Source organism: Quercus lobata, chromosome 7 (genome assembly GCF_001633185.2).
Source record: "Quercus lobata isolate SW786 chromosome 7, ValleyOak3.0 Primary Assembly, whole genome shotgun sequence".
Classification (NCBI taxonomy): Eukaryota; Viridiplantae; Streptophyta; class Magnoliopsida; order Fagales; family Fagaceae; genus Quercus; species Quercus lobata.
The window spans coordinates 36,602,785-36,622,008 of NC_044910.1; the positions used below are offsets into that span (position 1 = coordinate 36,602,785).

Sequence of the window (19,224 nt, forward strand, 5' to 3'; positions counted from 1 at the left end):
ATGAAAAACCAATATGTTAGAACATAATGTACTTTTTCATTTAAATCTATATTTGAACTAATAATGAGTGTTTGTAATAAAATTTGGATTAGTTTTAACTTTTAAATAGACTTAAAATAAAGCATTTTTTCTTCCCAAAAAAATAAAAGACTTAAAATATTTTTAAATACGTTATAACTTGTATCACACTTCCAAAGTTTTACATTGGAGTATAATAAATTTTTGAACAAAACCTTTTATATTTTTAAGTTTAGAGTCAATTTATGCGTAAAGATAATTGACAATTGACACAAAATTATAAATATAATGACACTTTACATAAAATTGAAGCCTATTTAAAATCTGAATACCTTTTTTTTTTAGAAAGAAAACTTGAAATATTATTAAGAAACAAAAGCCAAATTGGCAAGATAACAGAGCAAAATTTGTGAATAGAATCTAAATTGAATTCTTAATTGAGCTTCCAATTGAATATTATATATATGTGTGTGAGAGAGAGAGAGATAATTAAAAAGTACATTAATTTATAATAGAATGACAAAAGATTAACATCGTAGCATTTTTTTTCTTTTCTTTTTTTCAAGGATCCACTTATACATTTATTCCATTGGGAACCAAAAAAAAAAAATCCAACAGTTTATTGAATGACCCAAAAATAGAGCCAAAGAACGGATAATAAATGCTGATTACCACTTGATATATCTCAATTAAATTATTGACAATGTAATAAAATCTAATATATACGGAGTATATATATATATATATATATATTAGATGTCTTTAGTATAATTGTTAACTTTTTTCTGTTTTTTTAATAAATTAATAAAATTTTGGATGGGCTTATTATGGTAGTGTTATTCTAATACTCTAAACTATCCCAATCCATTCAAGACATTCCTATAATCTAAGGAACAGAATCTTAAAAAGCCCAATGTAACAAATACTATTTATTTTTTGCCTCCTAATAGACTTTTTAGATGGGCTTATATATTGGGCTATGTAAACTCTGAATTCAACTGGTCCAGAAAGGAAAAAAAAGCTCTGTTATCACCCCAAAAAAAAAAAAAACACCCTCTGTCCTCAATCAAAGAGAGAGAGAGAGAGAGAGAGAAAGATTGCTGATTCGAAATACAAAGGAGCTTGGGCTCTTCAGGAAACAGTGAAATGAAAAGAAAAATAAGGTACGGATTCTTGCTTTTACTCCAACTGGGTATGTAAATATCTTATCTTTATTCTCTTTTTTGATTTATTCAGTTCTTGACAAAGTGGATATTCATTTTAGCTTTCTATTGGCTTTACTTTGAGCTGAGCTTCTGATTGATTTTTTTAGCTTCAAATTTAGTTTGAAAGGACTTGTTTTTCATTGTAAAATGAATGAGTTTCTGGGTTTTTTTTCTCGTTATATGCTTTTCTAGTTTTACAAAACTTACTAGGCCCAAAATGTGATTGCTTTCTATGATTAACGTCTATAAGGAGTTGCATATGAAGTATGAGAAATTTGGCCCAAAAAAAAAAGGCAAACTTGTTGAATGGCGCACTTAGAAGAAAACAGATGACTTGGGTTTTATAAATGAAGGTCAAAATCTTCACCCACTTGATTAATGCAATCAATTGTGTCATAAATTTGAAGATTTTGGTGTATCCATTTGTTTGTGTAGTTTGTGATTGATTCCCTGTACATTACATATGTTGTTTTTCTTTAGTTCCTTTTATAGATGCTGTGGCTCATAGAAATGTTCTTTTGTCAGTGAAGAGAGGATTATAGGCAATCACATGTTGAAGGAGGTGGAAATTTGTCTCAATTGTTACTCAGGAAAACAGATTATTGATTGGAGAATTAATCTAATTTTAGATTGTGAGTTTATAAGTTGAGAAGCAGATTTGAAGGCTATGGTTTCTTAATGTATATAAAGAAATAAAAATAAGCTGCTGACTGAGCATAAATTGCTTAGCCCGCCAATGGTGGATGCCCCCAGATTACCCGAAAAGTGGTTCTTGTGGGTGGGGTTAGTCGCCGTAGGTTTTACTGGCTAGAGGTGAGTTCAAAGGGCTCTTCTTTAAAAAGGTTCTATATATATATATGAGGGCAGCTGATTTCTTAGTTCGAATAGGGCATCTCATGGAAGAACTTCATAGGGATTTCTTGGAGATTATTGTTTATTATTTTATGGGTCATGACTCATGTAGTTCTAAGCTTAGGTCCTTAGTTTTAATGCCTTTCTTTCTCTTTTCATTTTCCCCCCTTCAAATGGTTATATATTATTATTGGATTTGATGGATAACTATACAGTGTACGTTAAATTTTAGCCTAATTGTCTTAATAAAGAATTTAAGAACAATAAAACTTATATGTAAAATATACCTGAGTTCTTATTTTGCTTACTTTTTGTTACGGTTAGTCCCGTGTTATAACTTTGCTATCCAATGCTATCATTTATATTTGAAATCTAGTAAAACCTCCTATAAGTATTTACCAATTGAAAACATAGATAATACAGTAAGAGTTTGACAATTGAAGAGATTTTTTAGACCATGACAGAGATTTTTATGTGACTTTCTTTTGGGTCACTAATGTGAAATGTAGTTTTGACGTATGATCCCATTTGCAATAAATAGTTTATGGTATGTATTAGTAACAATTACTATAAGATTTGATGTGTCTTGTAGTTCTGGTGCTATTTCTTTTGCCAATCATGTGTTTGTATTTATACTTCCACATTGCTTTTTTAATGTAGATTTTTCTTCATGGTACAGGTGCTATAATGTTAATTCATAAAAGATACACTCTTTGGTGCCCATTGCTTCAATGGAGTCCCCTGTAAGTTTTTCCATTTGCGTCTTAATTTTTAATTTATATTGTGTTTTAATTTTGACACTTTGTTGTTTCCATTATTCAAACATTGTACCGTGGTTTTAAAACTAGACTGGAAAAAGAACCAAAAAAGTGAGAGGTTCAAGGTTTTGAAATTGGACCATTAATTTATATGTAAACAACTCTGCCTGTTTAGCAAGGCAAACATCACCACAGTCAAATGCAAAATTTGGCAATCAAAATCTTTTAGGAAGGCCAACTGAGCAAAGACCTTCTCATCCTTGGGATAAATTTTTGTGGTTGGTTTCTTTATCCTTGTTGACTGGCTTGTGATTTGTTGATCTGATCCAATTCCTCCGGTATTAAACTTAGGAGAATGAAACAGATAGATCCTTATCTTTTCTTCTGAATCATTCATATTTACTTTCTTTTGGGTCCCCTTCTACACTCTCTTCTAGGGCGGTTTGTGTCACTTTCACTCCAAGTCAACAAGCTTGTATTTCTCCCTCTCGTTTGGTACCATGTATTCTGATCAATCTCAGGTCGGTCATGCCTTGGAATCACTGCCAGAAACATCTTGTAGACATGTCATTGAGCTCCAGGTCTTGATTGAATCTTGAAGGCGAATAATTATTCCCAGAAGGCCCACTGAACTTGTGAATGGTTTTGTGGTCAGAAGGTTCAACTGCAGTAAGCGGGTATTTTTAAGTTGTCCAGTTTTGAGATTTTATAGAATTGGTTGAGCTCCTAGTTCACAGTTAAACCACTTGGACCACCCAGTCCAATCCCTTTTTATAACAGTGCATTGTGCTGTTCTCTTTAGGTCTTGGTTGTATGTTACACAATGACACTCTCACTGTTGTTTGGCACTGTCAATTGGTTTTTTTTTTTTTTTTTTATATTCCACTGTGAAGTGGTTTTGTCCAGTACCACAATCAATCCTTATGAATGCTTCTTTGTTTTGTATATGATACTGCTATTTGGAATTAAACTTGCCAAGGTCATGTAATCTTAAGCATTCTAAAAGTTTCTTTTTGCCTCAATTGTTGCCCACTAGGTCTTTTAGACTTTTAGTTGCCCCATCTTTTTTCTGTACCTCATATCTTTCCTTGCTTTCAGTGTAACGAAACACAGGTTTCTAGCAGGATTGATGACCGATCAACCAGTGATGTGGTTGTGAGACTACGAACGCAGGATGGCCGAGATGAATGGATATACTGTCACGCCCTCATACTAACACAAAAAAGCAAGTATTTTGCTGACCGCCTCTCTGAGAATTGGCCAACATGTCAAATCCTTGACTCACGCAACTGTGTTGACGTATATTGTCTTGAATCTAACTTTGACTACCATGTCAATGTTCTACGCCTTCTCTATGATGTCATAGATGGCTCAGTGGATGACATGTGGCATGGTGTTCGAAATGCCCTTGGTATACTCCAGGTGGCTGTTGAGCTTGGTTGTCCACAAATTGTTACTGCTTGTGTGAACTATTTGGAAGCTGTCCCTTGGGAAGAGGCTGAGGAGGAGGAAATTCTAAGAATCATACCACATATGGGATCACAAGCAGAGCCCATTCTTGCCCGTCTCCAACCTGTCAATCCATCAGCTATAATGGGGATATTTCTCTCAACCATTCAATTTGCCACATCATCCCCTCCTCCATCCATGAATGATCTTAAATCTTCAGCCCAGGAGCAGCTTGAATACATGCTAACTGAAGATGATGATGCCCCTCTATTAACTGCTGATGAGGAGATAAAATTGGAGGTGAAAGAATGTGTAAAGAGACTGTTTTCCAGATTCAACCATATATTAGAAGCTTTGTTTTGTGAACATGTAGAATCAGTTTGTGAGGCAGGAGTCATGCAGTCATTTCAATCCCATCTATCTGATTTGTCATGGGCTGGTCAGATATTGAATAAGCTGGAAATTATGAAAGAATTTGTCAACAACTGGATTGATGCATCAGATAAGATAGTCAAGGTTGTTGATCAAGCAAGTCCAACAGCTGAAATTACTGAGACAAAGTCAAAGATTATTGAAGTTGCAGCAAAAGTTTTAGAGGCAATAGGGTATGGAACAGTTATATTGCCAACCACAAAACGGCTTCATGCGGTAAAAGTGTGGCTTCCATTCGTGAGAGTTACAAAACCTGTAATTGATTCTATCACAACTAATGGTGACGATGCTATGACAATCAAAATAGATGGTGAGCTGTGGCAATCCTTGGAATCCACATTTGTTTCGATAATTCTTGCATTGCCATCCAAGGACCAAGCAGAGATTTTAAATGAATGGTTAGGAAGTGAACATATTTGCTATCCCGACCTGACAGAGGCATTTGAAGTGTGGTGTTATAGATCCAAGGTTGCCAAGAGAAGACTATCATTGGTCAGTGGCAACAATGGTATAACCAAAACACTTTGACCTTTTTGCATATTTTTGTTAGGGCATTGACTTGTGCACCCTTCTAGCAATCAAAAGCATCTAGAAAGAAGAAAATCCTTACATAGATGAGAAAATGATTCAGAAGGAAACTGTTGCTAAATGGGGGGAGTTTCTAAATTAGGGGCACCTGCTTTGAATTCCTTGTTCAATGTATAATTGCACTTTTTTACTTTTAGGGTATTGTAAATCATATGTAGATCTTGTTTACAAGTAAAAATTGTAATTGTTAAGTTGTTGATTTTGTGGAGTTGCTGAAATCATAGTATGAAATTTACTTAGACTGGTTTTGATTATAAGGATGAAAATCTATCAGCATGCGATGATTGTACGCTTATTGGATATCAGCATATGCTATTATTCTATGGTGAAATGGGCATGAAGTCCTTGGCATGTTTATTTTTTAAGGATAACTAATGAAGATTGAAATACTGGGTTGGTCGAGTTAATTGACTTGCATTTTTTGCTCTTTTCAGACCACTCTTGACAGCTCTTTTACTATTGAAAGAATTTCAACAAACTTGAACCTTTCAAATAATTTCTTATGCCCTTTTCTTATATGTATATATGTGTGCCCATGCGCGCGCTCATGCTAGTTTATTTCACGCAGCCAGTGAGATTTGAACCTCTGAATTTTAATCCACCGTCCCTAAGGGGGCCAAAACAGTTATTTGGGCTAAAGCCTGTTATCTTCTTCTCTTTTCTGAACAAGTTTTTTGTCCAAATTGGCCCCATTGCGTGGTTCTGATTTCTGGTTCCCTAATAAGCGAGCAACATTGAGATATTTGTTTTGGTTTTTTCCATTTAGCTATGCAGAATGTCAGGTGTTTTCCTTCTACTATAATGATCCAAAGATCCAAATGGCAGATATTGTTTCTGAAAAAGCATAAAATTAATGGCAATGAAAATGGCATTCTGCAAGATATAGTGTTTAATTTGTTCTTTCTTTCTTTCTTTACTTTTTATTTTTTGGCTAATTGTGAACAAACCAATGCTTATAGAGACTTATCTTCTAAAAAAATTGTTTTTGGAAAAGCTTCTTTCTGCATTCTGAAATGATTATAAATTATGAGTTTCATCATCATTAGTTTATTGTGCTCAAGCCACTAAAGCTACCAAATTTAGGTCAAAATAAGTTATTAAATTTAGTAGTCCAAGGCAACGAATCACCTACTAAAAGAATATGAAAGAAGCTTAACTAGAAAATTTCTTCATATCAGTTTTATATATTAGTTAAGTGTTAAAAGTCTTACAAAGATAATCGGTATCCTTGCTGTTGAAGCAATCTTAAATATTTGCCTTTTATATATAGCATAAATTGCCTTTTGTATATTTCCTGTTTCTTTGTCTATTAAATATTAACCCCAGCATGACAAGAAGTGGATTGGCTACTCTTGTCCTTTTTTGTTTTAAATGTGTATTTTATCTTTAGATCAAAATACGATTTAGTTGATCAATTACTATAAGCAAAAGAATCCTGAATCAGGATAATAGGCAGGTTGTTAATGTATTATAAAAACAACATGTTGACAATGTTTAATTGATAGCCATCCTTGGAGACATTAACACGTTTCGACAAAATTGTTAATAGGCTTCATCCAAAACATTTTCATTATTCTAATAGATTGCTTCTTCAATATAAAATTTTATCCAATTTCTATGCCATTTAAATACTGCAATTTGAATCACAAAATTTAAATAAATAAATAAAAGAACTTTAAAAATTGGATTCTAAAATGAGAATAATGATTATTTTTAGTAGCAATATGTATGAACGTATGCATATTGCACTTTACTTGGTGGGATGCGTGTGTGTATATTTAGATTGTGTAAGTCTGCTTCTCGAAAAAAAAAAAAAAGATTGTGTAAGTCTAAGCATTTGAAATTTTGAGTACAAGTAATAGGCACTATATCACATGATGTTTTACTCGTGAAGACCTCATTAAAGTTGAAGGAAAACGAGCAATGATTGGATATAATGTCCTTATAGGAGAGGAAGAAGCCATATTTCAATTCATTTACTGTTCAAGCTTGAATACAAGAAAGGAAATTTTCAATGCATTTGCATGGATTGATTGGTAGAATAGAGTTCCCTCTACTTTTCCTTCATTTGATGGAATATACAACCATCACACCAACATATACTTAAAATCATTAAAATTATTGGTATACCCCATATTACTAATTTTTATGACAACAATCCATCTATCCCATCTTCAAAACTTACAAAAATAATATACAATCCTCAACCATATGCTCTGAAATCCTAAGCTGTCTAACAACGCAAATGGTTCTATGCAAAAGTATAAACCTATACTAAGTAAATTTTCTTCTTTCTTTACACTACCATGCAGTTTCCATGCTCCCCTATTATTATAGGGAATAGAAATGAATTATGAAACATACCCTGAACCCATAGTATCATCTATCTCATTTCTTCATGCTCCTGTTTAAGCCACAAAGTCTGGCAACAATTGTGCAGCAAACCTCTTTGGGTTCTGAATGTTGATGCTCTCATATGCAGCTGAAGAGTGAGGGGTGGAAGTGTTTATGGCACCAAACTCGTTTGGTTCACCAATGTCTACTCTTCTTCCCAATTGAATGCTTTGATTAGGGAGAAATGTGTGATGGGTTCCAGACAAGGAGAGGTTTTCACAGTGGGGGAGACCAAGAGTGAGAGAAACTCCATTGCCTGAAAACCTTGGTGCAAATTGCTCAGCATCAAACCTTCCTATTTCCCCAATTGGGTATTGCCCAAAACCTCCAATGAAGTTGGTTTGGCTGCCCATGAATGAGTAGCCATCTCTGCTCTGCCTTTCATCACCAAATTTCATAGAAACTTGCTCATTATTTGCCTCATTGGGCTTGATATCCATGTTGACATCCATGTTTATTGATGGGACACTATTTGGAGAATGCAGCATGTCATTGCTCCTTGGTTTCTTGGGACTTCCTTGTGTGATTCCTTCCAATTCTGATGCCCCAAGGAGAGTGAATCCAGAGTGGTTCCTCATACTTCCTCCGACCGGAGATGTTGAGGCTTTGGAAATTGTAATTGCAGCACCATTCTGGTTTGTAGAATTCTCTTGTTTGGAATTGAAACTTCTGGTTTGATTTTCAGTAGCAGAACTTTTCTCTTGTGGAGCACTGGACTTTGAAGCTGAATCATCATTGCTCTTGCTTGATTTGTCCTCTGATCCATTCTGCTCTTGCTCCTTGAGTTCCTCCAAATACATCTCCTCCACCATTGGCTTCCAAAGACGAACTCGAGCATTGATGAACCAATTAGACACCTGCATAATCACAAGGCTTTTCAGCATCAAAATTCCATAAACCAATGAAACCGGCTATAAAGAAATGCAAAGACTTTAATAAAGTACCTGGCTCCTAGTAAGCCCAGTCTGCTTTGCAAGCATGTGCTTATCTGAATCCTTAGGATATCTGAAAAATCCAAATTCAACATTTAAAAAAATGTCAATAAAACTCTTGAATGTTTGGAATGTGAAGAAACCAATTTAACAAAAGATTATTGTCAAAGTATTACCGACAAAAAAAAAAAAAAAAAAAAAAAAAAAAAAAAAAAAAAAAAAAAAAAAAAAAAACTAAGTCTTAGTTGTTGTTGTTTTATTAGGAAAATAGTCCAAAGAGACTAAATTTATCATGTCTTATCAATTTGAGCTTTTGAGAAAGTAGTAATTTATTAGATTATCAAAGCAGGGGACCTGAGTTTGAACCTTTAATCATCACTTCATATCAATTTTAAGCTTTTAGAACAATTAATAATTTATCAAAATATGACTGTTGTGAAATACTTACGGGTGAAGAAAGTGGTCAAAAAGCCAAGCACGAAGAACAGAAACTGATCTTTCAGGCAATCCTCTCTGGGGTCTCCAAGCATTGTGTTGGATCATTCCCAGCTGTTGGAGAGCTCGTTGTTGTCTAAGATGGTGATCAACATATTTGAGTCTTGAACCTTCAATCTTCCCTCCTAGGCAATCTTCTTCACCTAAGCTCTTATTTGCAGCTCTAATTTGACCAGTTATTGCATCTTTCAAACACCGAAACTGCTTTGAGATTGTCTGTAGAGCAAGGGCTGTGTACGTTCTTGCTGAGCCTAACCCAGCTGCTTGTTCAAATGAGGAAATCACAATCTGCATCTGGTGGTGGTACTGCCTGTACCTTTGGTCCACCTTCATATAACAAAACATGAACCAAAGTAAAAATGATTAGTGAATTATATATCGGTATCGAAATTCAATTACTTTGAAATCCTTTCAGAACTTTATACTCCAAAAAGTATAGATATCATCAATCTGACAACTAAAACATTTCTTCTTAAAATAATGAAACTACGAAATTCTCTCAATGCTGAGACTCAAAATAAAAAAACTCAAATGAAAAAACAGTGGACAAAATTTCAAACCCAATTCTCTTTGATCAAAAGCTTTTTACTTAAAAAACATATTTCATCTAAACTAATAGAAATTAGAGACACAACACACACACACATATATATAAGAGACTATTTACAAAACCATACTATTACAGCCATACCTCATCAAGCATGTTAATAAGCTTTGCCTTCTTCATCTGAATTTCCTGTCTCTCGGCCGTGGATAGCTCGGCGGCCCGCTTACCACTCCCTTCACCGCCAACTGAGCCGTCACCGCTCACCGCTACTGATGATTCTCCGATTACCTTTCCATTGACCTTCTTTGATATCTCACTCTTAATTCCATTCCCAACATTCACAACCTCATCAAGAAGGTCTTGAGCAGCCTTCAAGTACTTAGAGCTCAGCAACACACTCTGAATACCCGAGACACCATTGGTGACCCCGGAAGCCGAAGAAGGCGACCCGCCGGCCGAAACCCGCATATGCTCCTCCCCGGAAATGGCAGGCCCTTGAGCCTGCGGTGGAACGTCCCGGTCAGACCGGAAAGACCCATATCCCCCACCTGTCGGCTGCTGCGAAGAGAGACTCAGAGACAACCCTTGCTGCGCGCGTGGGGTCTCACGCGCCGCCGTGTTGGGGTCAATTGAATTCCAAAGGTTGTACTGCATACGCGGGGCGAAGCCATGCAGGGCAGAGAACTCGTGGTGTGCTGCGTGCATGGATTGGGGAGTGGGGTCCCCCGCGGAACCCGCGTTGGAAAGTGGGATGCCGACAAATTGTTGGGTGTGGGGAGGCGGCGCGTGAGGCAGATTCAAGGAATTCGCGGCAGCAGCAGCCGCAGCCGAGTTTAGAAATACAAAGTTGTTGGGTTGTGACTGCGGTGGCGGTGGTGGAGTGTCAGAGTATTGTACATAGCCTCGGTTCATGAGCACAAGGGTTTGTAACCCATCGGCTGCTTGGATTTCAGAATTGCCATGAAAGTACGTCGCCATCGTTTCTTGGAAAAGATGTGTGTTTTTGTGGGTTTACTTCAATGAAAAGAGACCACGTCAGTTAACCTTCAACATCTAGGTATATACATATGTGATATATATATCATGTAACCAACACAAAACAAAGACATAAACAAAAAAACATTCACACACACAAACATAGTCACAAAGTGACTCTTTTTTTAACCTTTTACATGCAAAAGAGAGAGAGAGAGAGTGAGTGAGTTAGTGAGTGAATGAGTTTGTTGTTGTTGTACCTTATGAGTATGGGAGGGTCAGAGAGAGAGTCTCTGTCAACCCATGAAACAAAGCTGTCTGGAATGGATGAACAGGACTACTCTGTTGGAGTCTGTGAAGGTCTTCATTTTCAAACAAACATTCCTGGTGAAATCAAGAGGCAAAAAGACCATAAATTTATTGAGTTTATGATGTTGAAACAAGTTTGTGCACAAACCCATCATTCTATAACATGTAACTATCATAATTCTGATCTATCCAGGTTGGTCTTTGAATCTAAAGCATCACTCTTCAACCAATAATTACAAGAGAATGAAGTGACAGTTGAGCTATAGCTCAAAAGAACCACTTTTTATATGATCTTCTCAAGAAGTTTAAATAGTAGGAGGAGGAGGAGAAGAAAGAAGAGGGAGTAAAATATGCAGATATCTTTGGCTTTATATATGGAAAGAAAGGGAGAGGAGAGATATAAAAGAGGTAAAGAAATTGATGGAGAGAGAGAGAGAGATAGAAAGAGAAGGAATCGATTAGAGTATTAGTTAATAATATTGGTACCTGGTGTGACGAAAATCCGAGTGTGCACGTGCTTCATGATCATCTCTGCACTGCAAAGGAAAGAAGAATTTGGCTTACAATGACTACCCACTAAGAACACATCACAATTTGAGAGAGTGAAAGAGAGAGAGAGAGAGAGAGAGAGAGAGAGCTATATAGACCAAAACAGTTATGGATATTTAGAATAGAGGGATAATAGAAGAGGATATATACATCAAAAACAATAGCACTACACCAACGTGAGTCTATATATGTATGATCTATTCGATACCTATAGGATTTTATCAGTCTCTTCACATATAAGAGGAAAGCCCTCTGTCAGACTCAAATCTCTCTGCAACTCTCTCAAAAGGGCAAAAAAAGCAGTGAAGAGAGAGATTAAGTTAAAAAGGCCGAGAAAAAGATACCCATCTTTATTCACTTCATTATCCACACATTTATGATCATTCTTATGAAAAATAAAAAAAAATTTAAAAATTAAAAAAAAAAAAAAAACAAAAATTAAAATAATTGTTTTGCAGGTTATTTGAAAAGGAAGTTAAAGTTTTTTTTTTTAATTTTTTTTTTTTTTTTGGTTTATACATGGTACTCTTCTTTCTCTCTTTTATGTGCTTTTGAGTGAAGTACCTGCGAATAGATCAAACAAGTGAGAACTTCCTCTTGATTTGACCCTTTCCCTTTTCAAATCATTTGATGCAGCCAAGCACCCTTTGATGAGCAACAAAAGAACTTTTTTTTTTTTTTAAGAGAGAGAGAGAGAGAGAGAGAGAGATGTGTCTGTGTGTTTATAATGAACAAATAAAATATGATGAAAATGCAATTTCAAAGTGTGTCAGAAAGATACAAGCAGCTGAAAAACGAGGAAACGTCTCCTTCTAGCAGAGCTTAATTTTTTTTTTTTAATAAAAAAAAAATTGAATGAAGATGATGAAGAACAAGAGAGAGGGTGAGGAGGGTCCTATTGTTGAATTAAATATTAAATATCTTCTTGTCCTTTTCATATTTTTGTTTTTTTCTTATCAACTTTTTATATATTTTTTGTGGTTGGATGCCAGAGTTTGAAGATAAAGCAATTAAATTCCTAAGGGACACAGAACCAACCACCATAACACCCACTTTAATGCCTAAAAAGTTATATTTTGCGACTGTATATATTTATCAAAAAACATTTTGTATTTTGCTAATTCATATACCTAAATATCATACGTAGTAAAATTTAAATATCTGTATTTGCTAAAAAAAACAATAATCCAATAAACAAGAAGAATTCGTGCATGTCGATCATACGCGTGTTTGCAAATAAAAATATTCTATCTCATTAATAATGTTCTGTTTTATGCTCTATCGATCTCTATATATCTTATATTTTATCTTCTTTTTTCTTAATTAACAAAGCTATTGTTATTTTAGATGGTAAAATAAATATGACAAATTACTAACTAAAGCTAAAAAAATATATAGTACACAAAAGGGGATAAAAGATTTTGTTTTGCTAAGGGGATGAAAGATTTTATATTAATTCATATTCCAGACCTACCTACATATAAAACCTACTAGCAAATAAAATAATTCTAAATAAATAAATTATATTGGATTTAGTAGTTCCACCACTTTTTTAGTTGATTTTATTTTTCCCTAGAAATCTTCTTCTTTAAATTATTTTTGTCTTTCTTTCCAATTTTCATTATGCCGCCTTTTGAGAGCTCCTAAGAGGATCCCAAAATGCACATTAGGAATCCATTCCCTAGAGAACAAGAAAGAGTGTGAACTGTTTATGAACATTAAAAAATAAATAAAATTAAAAAGTAAAATATTATTTTGATCCCTGAACTTTACTAAAAGTTTGTTTTTCGTCCCTAAACTTTAAGTTCATTTTTCATCCTTTAACTATTGAAAAGTTTATCTTACATCGTTAAACTATTGATAATATTTTATTTATGTCCTTAAACTTTACTAAAATTTTGTTTTTCATCCTTAAATTATTGAAAAAAAAAAGTTATTTTTTAATCCTTATTTTTGTCTTTAAACTTTTGAAAAAGCTTTTTACAAAGTTTAGGAAAAAAAAAACTTTTTAAAGTTTAAGGATGAAAAACAAATTTTTGTTAAAATTTAGGAACCAAAATAATATTTTACCTAAAAAAATATTTGACTAATATAACATGAGAAAAAGAAAAAATATATATATAATTCAAGAAACCCAAATGATAAATAAATCAATACTAATCTTTTTTAGAGTCTATCTGTTTGGGATTTACTTATTTTATTAAAATTAAAAAAAATTTATTAAAAGTATTATAATTAAAAATAAAAATTAACTGAAATAATACAGTAAAATTTATAAATAATTTTAAAATATACGATAAAGTTTATAAATAATAACAAAAATAAATAGGCTTCTTAATTTGAAACTAAACACTCACTTAGTTTAGTGCAGAGGCAATCCCAATGTTTGCAACAGTCTGACACCTGAAAGGACAAGAAATTGTCACTTATACACAGATTCCTATTATTTTTCTTTTCTATTTCAATTACCATAAATTTTGGGTCACCATCAGTAACAATGATCAATGATGGGCACCAGAATGAGCAGTGACAAACTTTAAAGTTCCTGATGTTAATAGGAGTGGTAGTTCAGTCAAAAAAAAAAAAAAAAAAAAGGAGTAGTAGTATCTTTTTTTTTTTTTTTCAAACTTAGAGACATTCACGTTCATCATCATCAGGGTAAACAGTGTGTGTGGTGGTGGTGGGTAGGGGCTTATTAAATTTATATATATAGCTTTCTGTGCATGGGCTTTGTAATCAAACTGTCATTCTCTTAAAAATCAATATCAGTGTTATTAATTCTCCAAATACTTCCTAGGATCTTTCATCAAAACTTATTGGCACTTTCCAAATCTATATTGATCAGTCAGACATTAATTAACTATTCTATACCTATATAGTTTCACTTGCTAGTGCTAGTTAAAAGCTCGTGTCACAAAATTTGTGTGCTTAATCATCTTATTCATCTGAAGTACATAATTGGTCAGAAACTTCTTAAATGACCATTAATATATATGTATCTCAAATAAGCTATTTATCCAAAGGTTATGAATGATTTGATCAAATTGACTCCCCTCCCTTTTTTTTTGAATATTGACTCTTCTTTTTTTGTGATGTACCAATACACATACCCCATCCCATGTACCCAAAAATAAGCTTTCTCCTTTTTTTGGTGGCTTAAATGAGTAATTATTGTCAATGCATTAATTATTTAGTTTCCCATGTTACTTTTTAGGGTTCGCCAGCGAGAATTTCAAGGACATTATTTAACGAAAATTTATTATTCATGGACCACGAGCCTTTTATATTTCAAGAATATATATAATATTATGTTAGGTGCATTACCTACTTTTAGTATGTAAGTCTTTAAAAAAATTTTGAGAAAAAAGTCTCAAAAATTTGATGATTCTTAAAATATTAAAAAAAAAAAAAAAGAGTCTTGAAAATTAATATCTCAAAGGATCAAATAGGAAACAAATTGGTTAAGAAATTTATTTAGTATGCAAAAAAATGGCTAAGAAATTTATTTATTTGATAAAGTAATGTTATAGGCATAAACTATTTTATAACATTTTTACAAAATATTGATGTAACCAATATTTTATTGGTTTTTATCTAAACTCACTATTAATAGCACTTTTTTTATTTACCAATAATCACTCACCACATTAACAGTTAGAAAAAAAAAAATTTTAAATTTGTATCTCTAACATTATTCTTATTTGATATGTTGTTAGTAATACCCTTTTTTTTTTTTTGGATAATATGTTAGTAGTACATTTATTGTTACACCAGTTTTAAATCTTTTTATAATAAAATTGATAATATACTTAGAATTTTCCATACTATGGAGTATACACTCATTTGTCTACATAAAAATTCAAGTTTCAAATCCCTCTAACCATTGGGTAACTATTAAAGTACTAAAAAAAAATCATAATAACTTTCAGGAAGGGGGCATATTTGTAAATTATAATAGTCCATCTTCATTTTAAAAAAGGGAAAATGCTAAACCATTCTCAAAATTATGGGTCAAAATCAAATTGTCCCTTAGTTCTTATAATTTGAAATTAAAACCTCTAATAGGTATTAATTAATAGGTATTTTCTATGAATGAATTTTTATATGGAACCATATATTCTACCATTTAATGGAAACATTATGTCTCAAGATTCTAATAGGAGTTTTTAAAAAAAAATATATATATATATATATAATAGAATTTAAATTCAATTAAAAATATAATTAAAATAATGATGTGTGTGTATGTCTTCTTCTTTTTTATATAACAAGGGTGTTTAGAATTCTTTGACCATTTAATTATTCTCTCGGGTGTGTAGAATTTTTTTCCCCTTAATTTCATACTCATCAAACAATATAGGGAGGGATTGCTGGCTATGATGTTTTACAACTTATAGAATATAGATGTCTACTTTAATTAGTTCTCTAACTCTTTAATCTTGGTCAAATTGACCATTCATTATGGGCGGGAGGAATAGCATCAACATGAGTATATAACTGAGAAATATTAGTTGTGGATGATTATATTCCATGTGTTTCATGAAAATTGATGCTATCATTTAATGTTTCCTAGTATTGGCAGAAATCGTCAAAGCTAGGAGGGGAAAAATGAAAAAAAGAAGTTGAATATTTAAGTGCTAATAGTACATTATAATTTATAAATCCCAATTTACTATAACGTGGGTACTCATTGGGACATAACTAGCTAGAACCATGGAAAAGTTCCATTGAGGGTTGGGACTTGTGATCCTGATATATAAGACATAGATTGCACGAGTTTAGCCACAAACTACATTATAATATTGCTAATGTCTGCGGTTATTAATTTGTCCATTTGATCAAGAATCTTTTCTCCGACGAAGTGTTTGTCATATTGGCAATTTGGCACCATATATATTAGAGTGCAGAGTTCATCATCATCTTGATTGTGACACCACACAACTTGGGGTTTATTAATTTTTTTTTTTTTTTTTTTTTGAGAATTTTAACTTATGGCGTTCGATTTTAATAATAGCTCTTTATTATTAAATCAAGACACCAATCAGTTTTTAGTGTAGGCGAAGATTGAACCTCAGATCTCTTATATAATCATCAAAGATTTTTCTAGTTGAGTTAATTGGAACCTCTGGGATTTATTAATTAAATTAATATTTATAAGTAATAAGTTTTAATAAATTTACTAATTTAAGTGTCATTAGGGTGTTATTGAAAGATTTTATAAACCCAATCTTTTAATTTATTTAACAATATACATATCAGATAGGAAGTGTAAGCCAATGTACAATGCCGTACTAATATGTCCCCCTAATGGTATTATCAGATTGGTTTTCTGAACATATATAAGCTGCACACATCACATCATAGTAACCCAAGAACCAGGATTCCCTCATTCTCTGCCACCATATTGTACCCTTTCACTCTCGCTCTCACTCTCTTTCTCTCTGATCCTCTTGATGTATATATGTGAGATTTATATATATTATAGAGGGATTTGTAAGTGGGCATGGACCCTTGTGTGTTGTGTGTGCGCTCTATATATCTATTTCAATATTGTTATTATGGAGGACTTTGCTTGTTGCTCTCTCTCTCTTTCTCTCTCTCTGTCTCTTCTTTCCCAAATTCCAGTTTCTTTTCACAAGAAAATGACTACAAAGGAAGAGAACATTTGAAAAGCTTCAGGATTACATGCTTAAAAAATTCAATGAATGTGTCAAAAAGAGGCAAGGAAAAGATTGCAAAAGATGAAAGTTTGGTACAGGGAAAATACAAGCACAATCCACGTGTATCAATCACCATAACTTGTTAAACTAATTTGCACCTTCATGATCATCAACACCCATTCTGACCCCACACCCATCCCTACTACCCTCTTCCCCTTTAATAAAATATAAAAACACCATCATTGGTTGATAAAGTAGTATATTTTGCTTCATTTTTCTCAAGATGTGGGTGTTGATGTGGGGTTGTGACTAATGACTATTACAAAAAGTTAAAATTAGGGACCTACTTATTCATCAAAAAAATTTGGGGACCTACTTCTCAATCTTGACCACTTGGTTTGTTGAACTATCTCATAGAGACGCCATATCCTTTAAGTCGACATTACAACAACAACAAAAGAAAAAAAAATGCAATTTTCTATCATGCAAAATGTATGCCAAAATGAGCATTTGTCCATCAAAACTTTCCAACAAAATGCCCATATTCTGTAACTATCTAGCAAAATGTCCTTGTTTTAAACTTGATTTTTTTTAAATCGAGTTTCAATGAAAAACTCGATTTTTAGAAAATCAAGTTATGTGAAATCAAACTTAAAAAAAAAATGGAACTTGAGTTCCATGTAAAATTTCTCGCATTACTCAATTTTCTAAAAATTGAGTTTCAAAACATGGACATTTTGCTAAATAATTTCAGAACAGAGTGCATTGTATTACATTTTTTGGGTGAAAGGGATAAATGTTCATTTTGGCCGCAAAATGTAGTAACATAACATTATAAACTTGTTTGTGCTTACTTGTATAATTTATAACCACCTTCTACTTTTTGATCCATATATACAAATATCAAAAATATTTTCAGGTTACAACTTTATGAAGGTTTTTTTTTTTTTTTTTTGGTAATTAAGCACTTCTCAAATGACATGGTTTGGCAATTTTTTAAAGATCAAACTAAGTATAATTTCTTATATATTGTACGTTAAAAATGTAATTTTTTTTAAAAGATAATTACAGTATAATGTTAATCATGCAGCTCAAACCCTTTCTCCTCTCCTATATTTCAAGCACTTTATACATGAAGAAATATAAATTCAGTTATAAGACCCTTGACTAAAAAATGTAATTAAATCCAATAACATATTTGTATTTATCAATACAAAACGACAATGTTATCTCCTTCAATGGTTATATAATACAATCACAATCACCTAATTGAATATAATCGAAAAACTTAAATACGGTATATATCTAAAATTTTGTCCATTCCTCTTTTGGTATCCAATTATACACACAACTTTAGTTGTGAATTTTCTATAAATAAATAAAAAAAATTAGCTCAAAACAATTATCCAACCTATCTAAACTTGTTGACCACGAGGAGAGGGGAGGTCGGTCTAGCTTTCAAAATGTGGTCCCAAGCTTTAATTAGCTGCAAAAAGAGCTAGGCTGCTAATATTTTGTGAATGTGAGAGAGGGTCTTTTCTTTGCTACAATACCCGCCACGAGACGCAACAATTATTGAGTTTTTTCTTTCAAGCGTAAAGAACCCAAACGTTGCACAAAGCTACTTGGGCCACCATTACCTACTATTGGCCCCACTCCTATTGCCGCCATCACGCGTCTATCTCTCCATGACTGCCTGTGTGCTACACGCACATACTAATTTTAAAACCACAAAATCTTATTGACAAAAGAGGAAAAAAAAAAAAAAACTTTAGGGTGGTTTGGTAGTGGAATTTAATAACAATTTTCTAGTTTAATATTAAAAAAACTCTGGATCAAAACATCCCCCAAGCTGTTCTCACTTCTTTATTTTATTTATGGAATGGCATTTTTGAAATAAATAAACACACCTTTTTTTAATTTAGTTTTCCCCCTTTTACTTTCCACTCAATTCAACTGAGCCTGATCCAAGTCGCTCATAACCCACAAATGTTCACAATGCAACGTGGTCCTGTGTGTGTGTGTGTGTGTGTTACCACCATGAGTTGGGATGAGTTTTAT

The 19,224-nt window shown here is 33.0% G+C and overlaps 2 protein-coding genes across 6 annotated transcripts; one reads left to right on the forward strand and one right to left on the reverse strand.

Annotated features, from left to right (window-relative positions):
* Positions 1-1,066: 1,066 nt before the first annotated feature.
* Positions 1,067-5,595, forward strand: LOC115953916 (BTB/POZ domain-containing protein At3g05675). 3 transcript variants are annotated; one of them, XM_031071745.1, is made up of 3 exons: positions 1,067-1,183; positions 2,757-2,818; positions 3,932-5,595. In XM_031071745.1, exons 2-3 carry the CDS (start codon positions 2,807-2,809, stop codon positions 5,240-5,242), a joined length of 1,323 nt encoding a protein of 440 aa, XP_030927605.1. In that variant the 5' UTR covers positions 1,067-1,183; positions 2,757-2,806; the 3' UTR covers positions 5,243-5,595. The 3 variants fall into 3 exon arrangements, with proteins under 3 accessions (XP_030927605.1, XP_030927604.1, XP_030927603.1); XM_031071744.1 differs by lacking the exon at positions 1,067-1,183 and adding an exon at positions 1,188-1,210 and having other exon boundaries at positions 2,755-2,818; XM_031071743.1 differs by lacking the exon at positions 1,067-1,183 and adding an exon at positions 1,262-1,576 and having other exon boundaries at positions 2,755-2,818.
* Positions 5,596-7,255: 1,660 nt separating this feature from the next.
* Positions 7,256-12,320, reverse strand: LOC115952703 (BEL1-like homeodomain protein 1). 3 transcript variants are annotated; one of them, XM_031069913.1, is made up of 7 exons: positions 12,068-12,320; positions 11,441-11,490; positions 10,906-11,029; positions 9,815-10,684; positions 9,077-9,450; positions 8,641-8,701; positions 7,256-8,553 (listed from the first exon to the last, which is right to left on the reverse strand). In XM_031069913.1, exons 4-7 carry the CDS (start codon positions 10,646-10,648, stop codon positions 7,711-7,713), a joined length of 2,112 nt encoding a protein of 703 aa, XP_030925773.1. In that variant the 5' UTR covers positions 10,649-10,684; positions 10,906-11,029; positions 11,441-11,490; positions 12,068-12,320; the 3' UTR covers positions 7,256-7,710. The 3 variants fall into 3 exon arrangements, with proteins under 3 accessions (XP_030925773.1, XP_030925774.1, XP_030925775.1); XM_031069914.1 differs by lacking the exon at positions 12,068-12,320 and adding an exon at positions 11,712-11,849 and having other exon boundaries at positions 7,399-8,553; XM_031069915.1 differs by lacking the exon at positions 12,068-12,320 and adding an exon at positions 11,654-11,678 and having other exon boundaries at positions 7,399-8,553.
* Between the last annotated feature and the right edge of the window lie 6,904 nt (positions 12,321-19,224).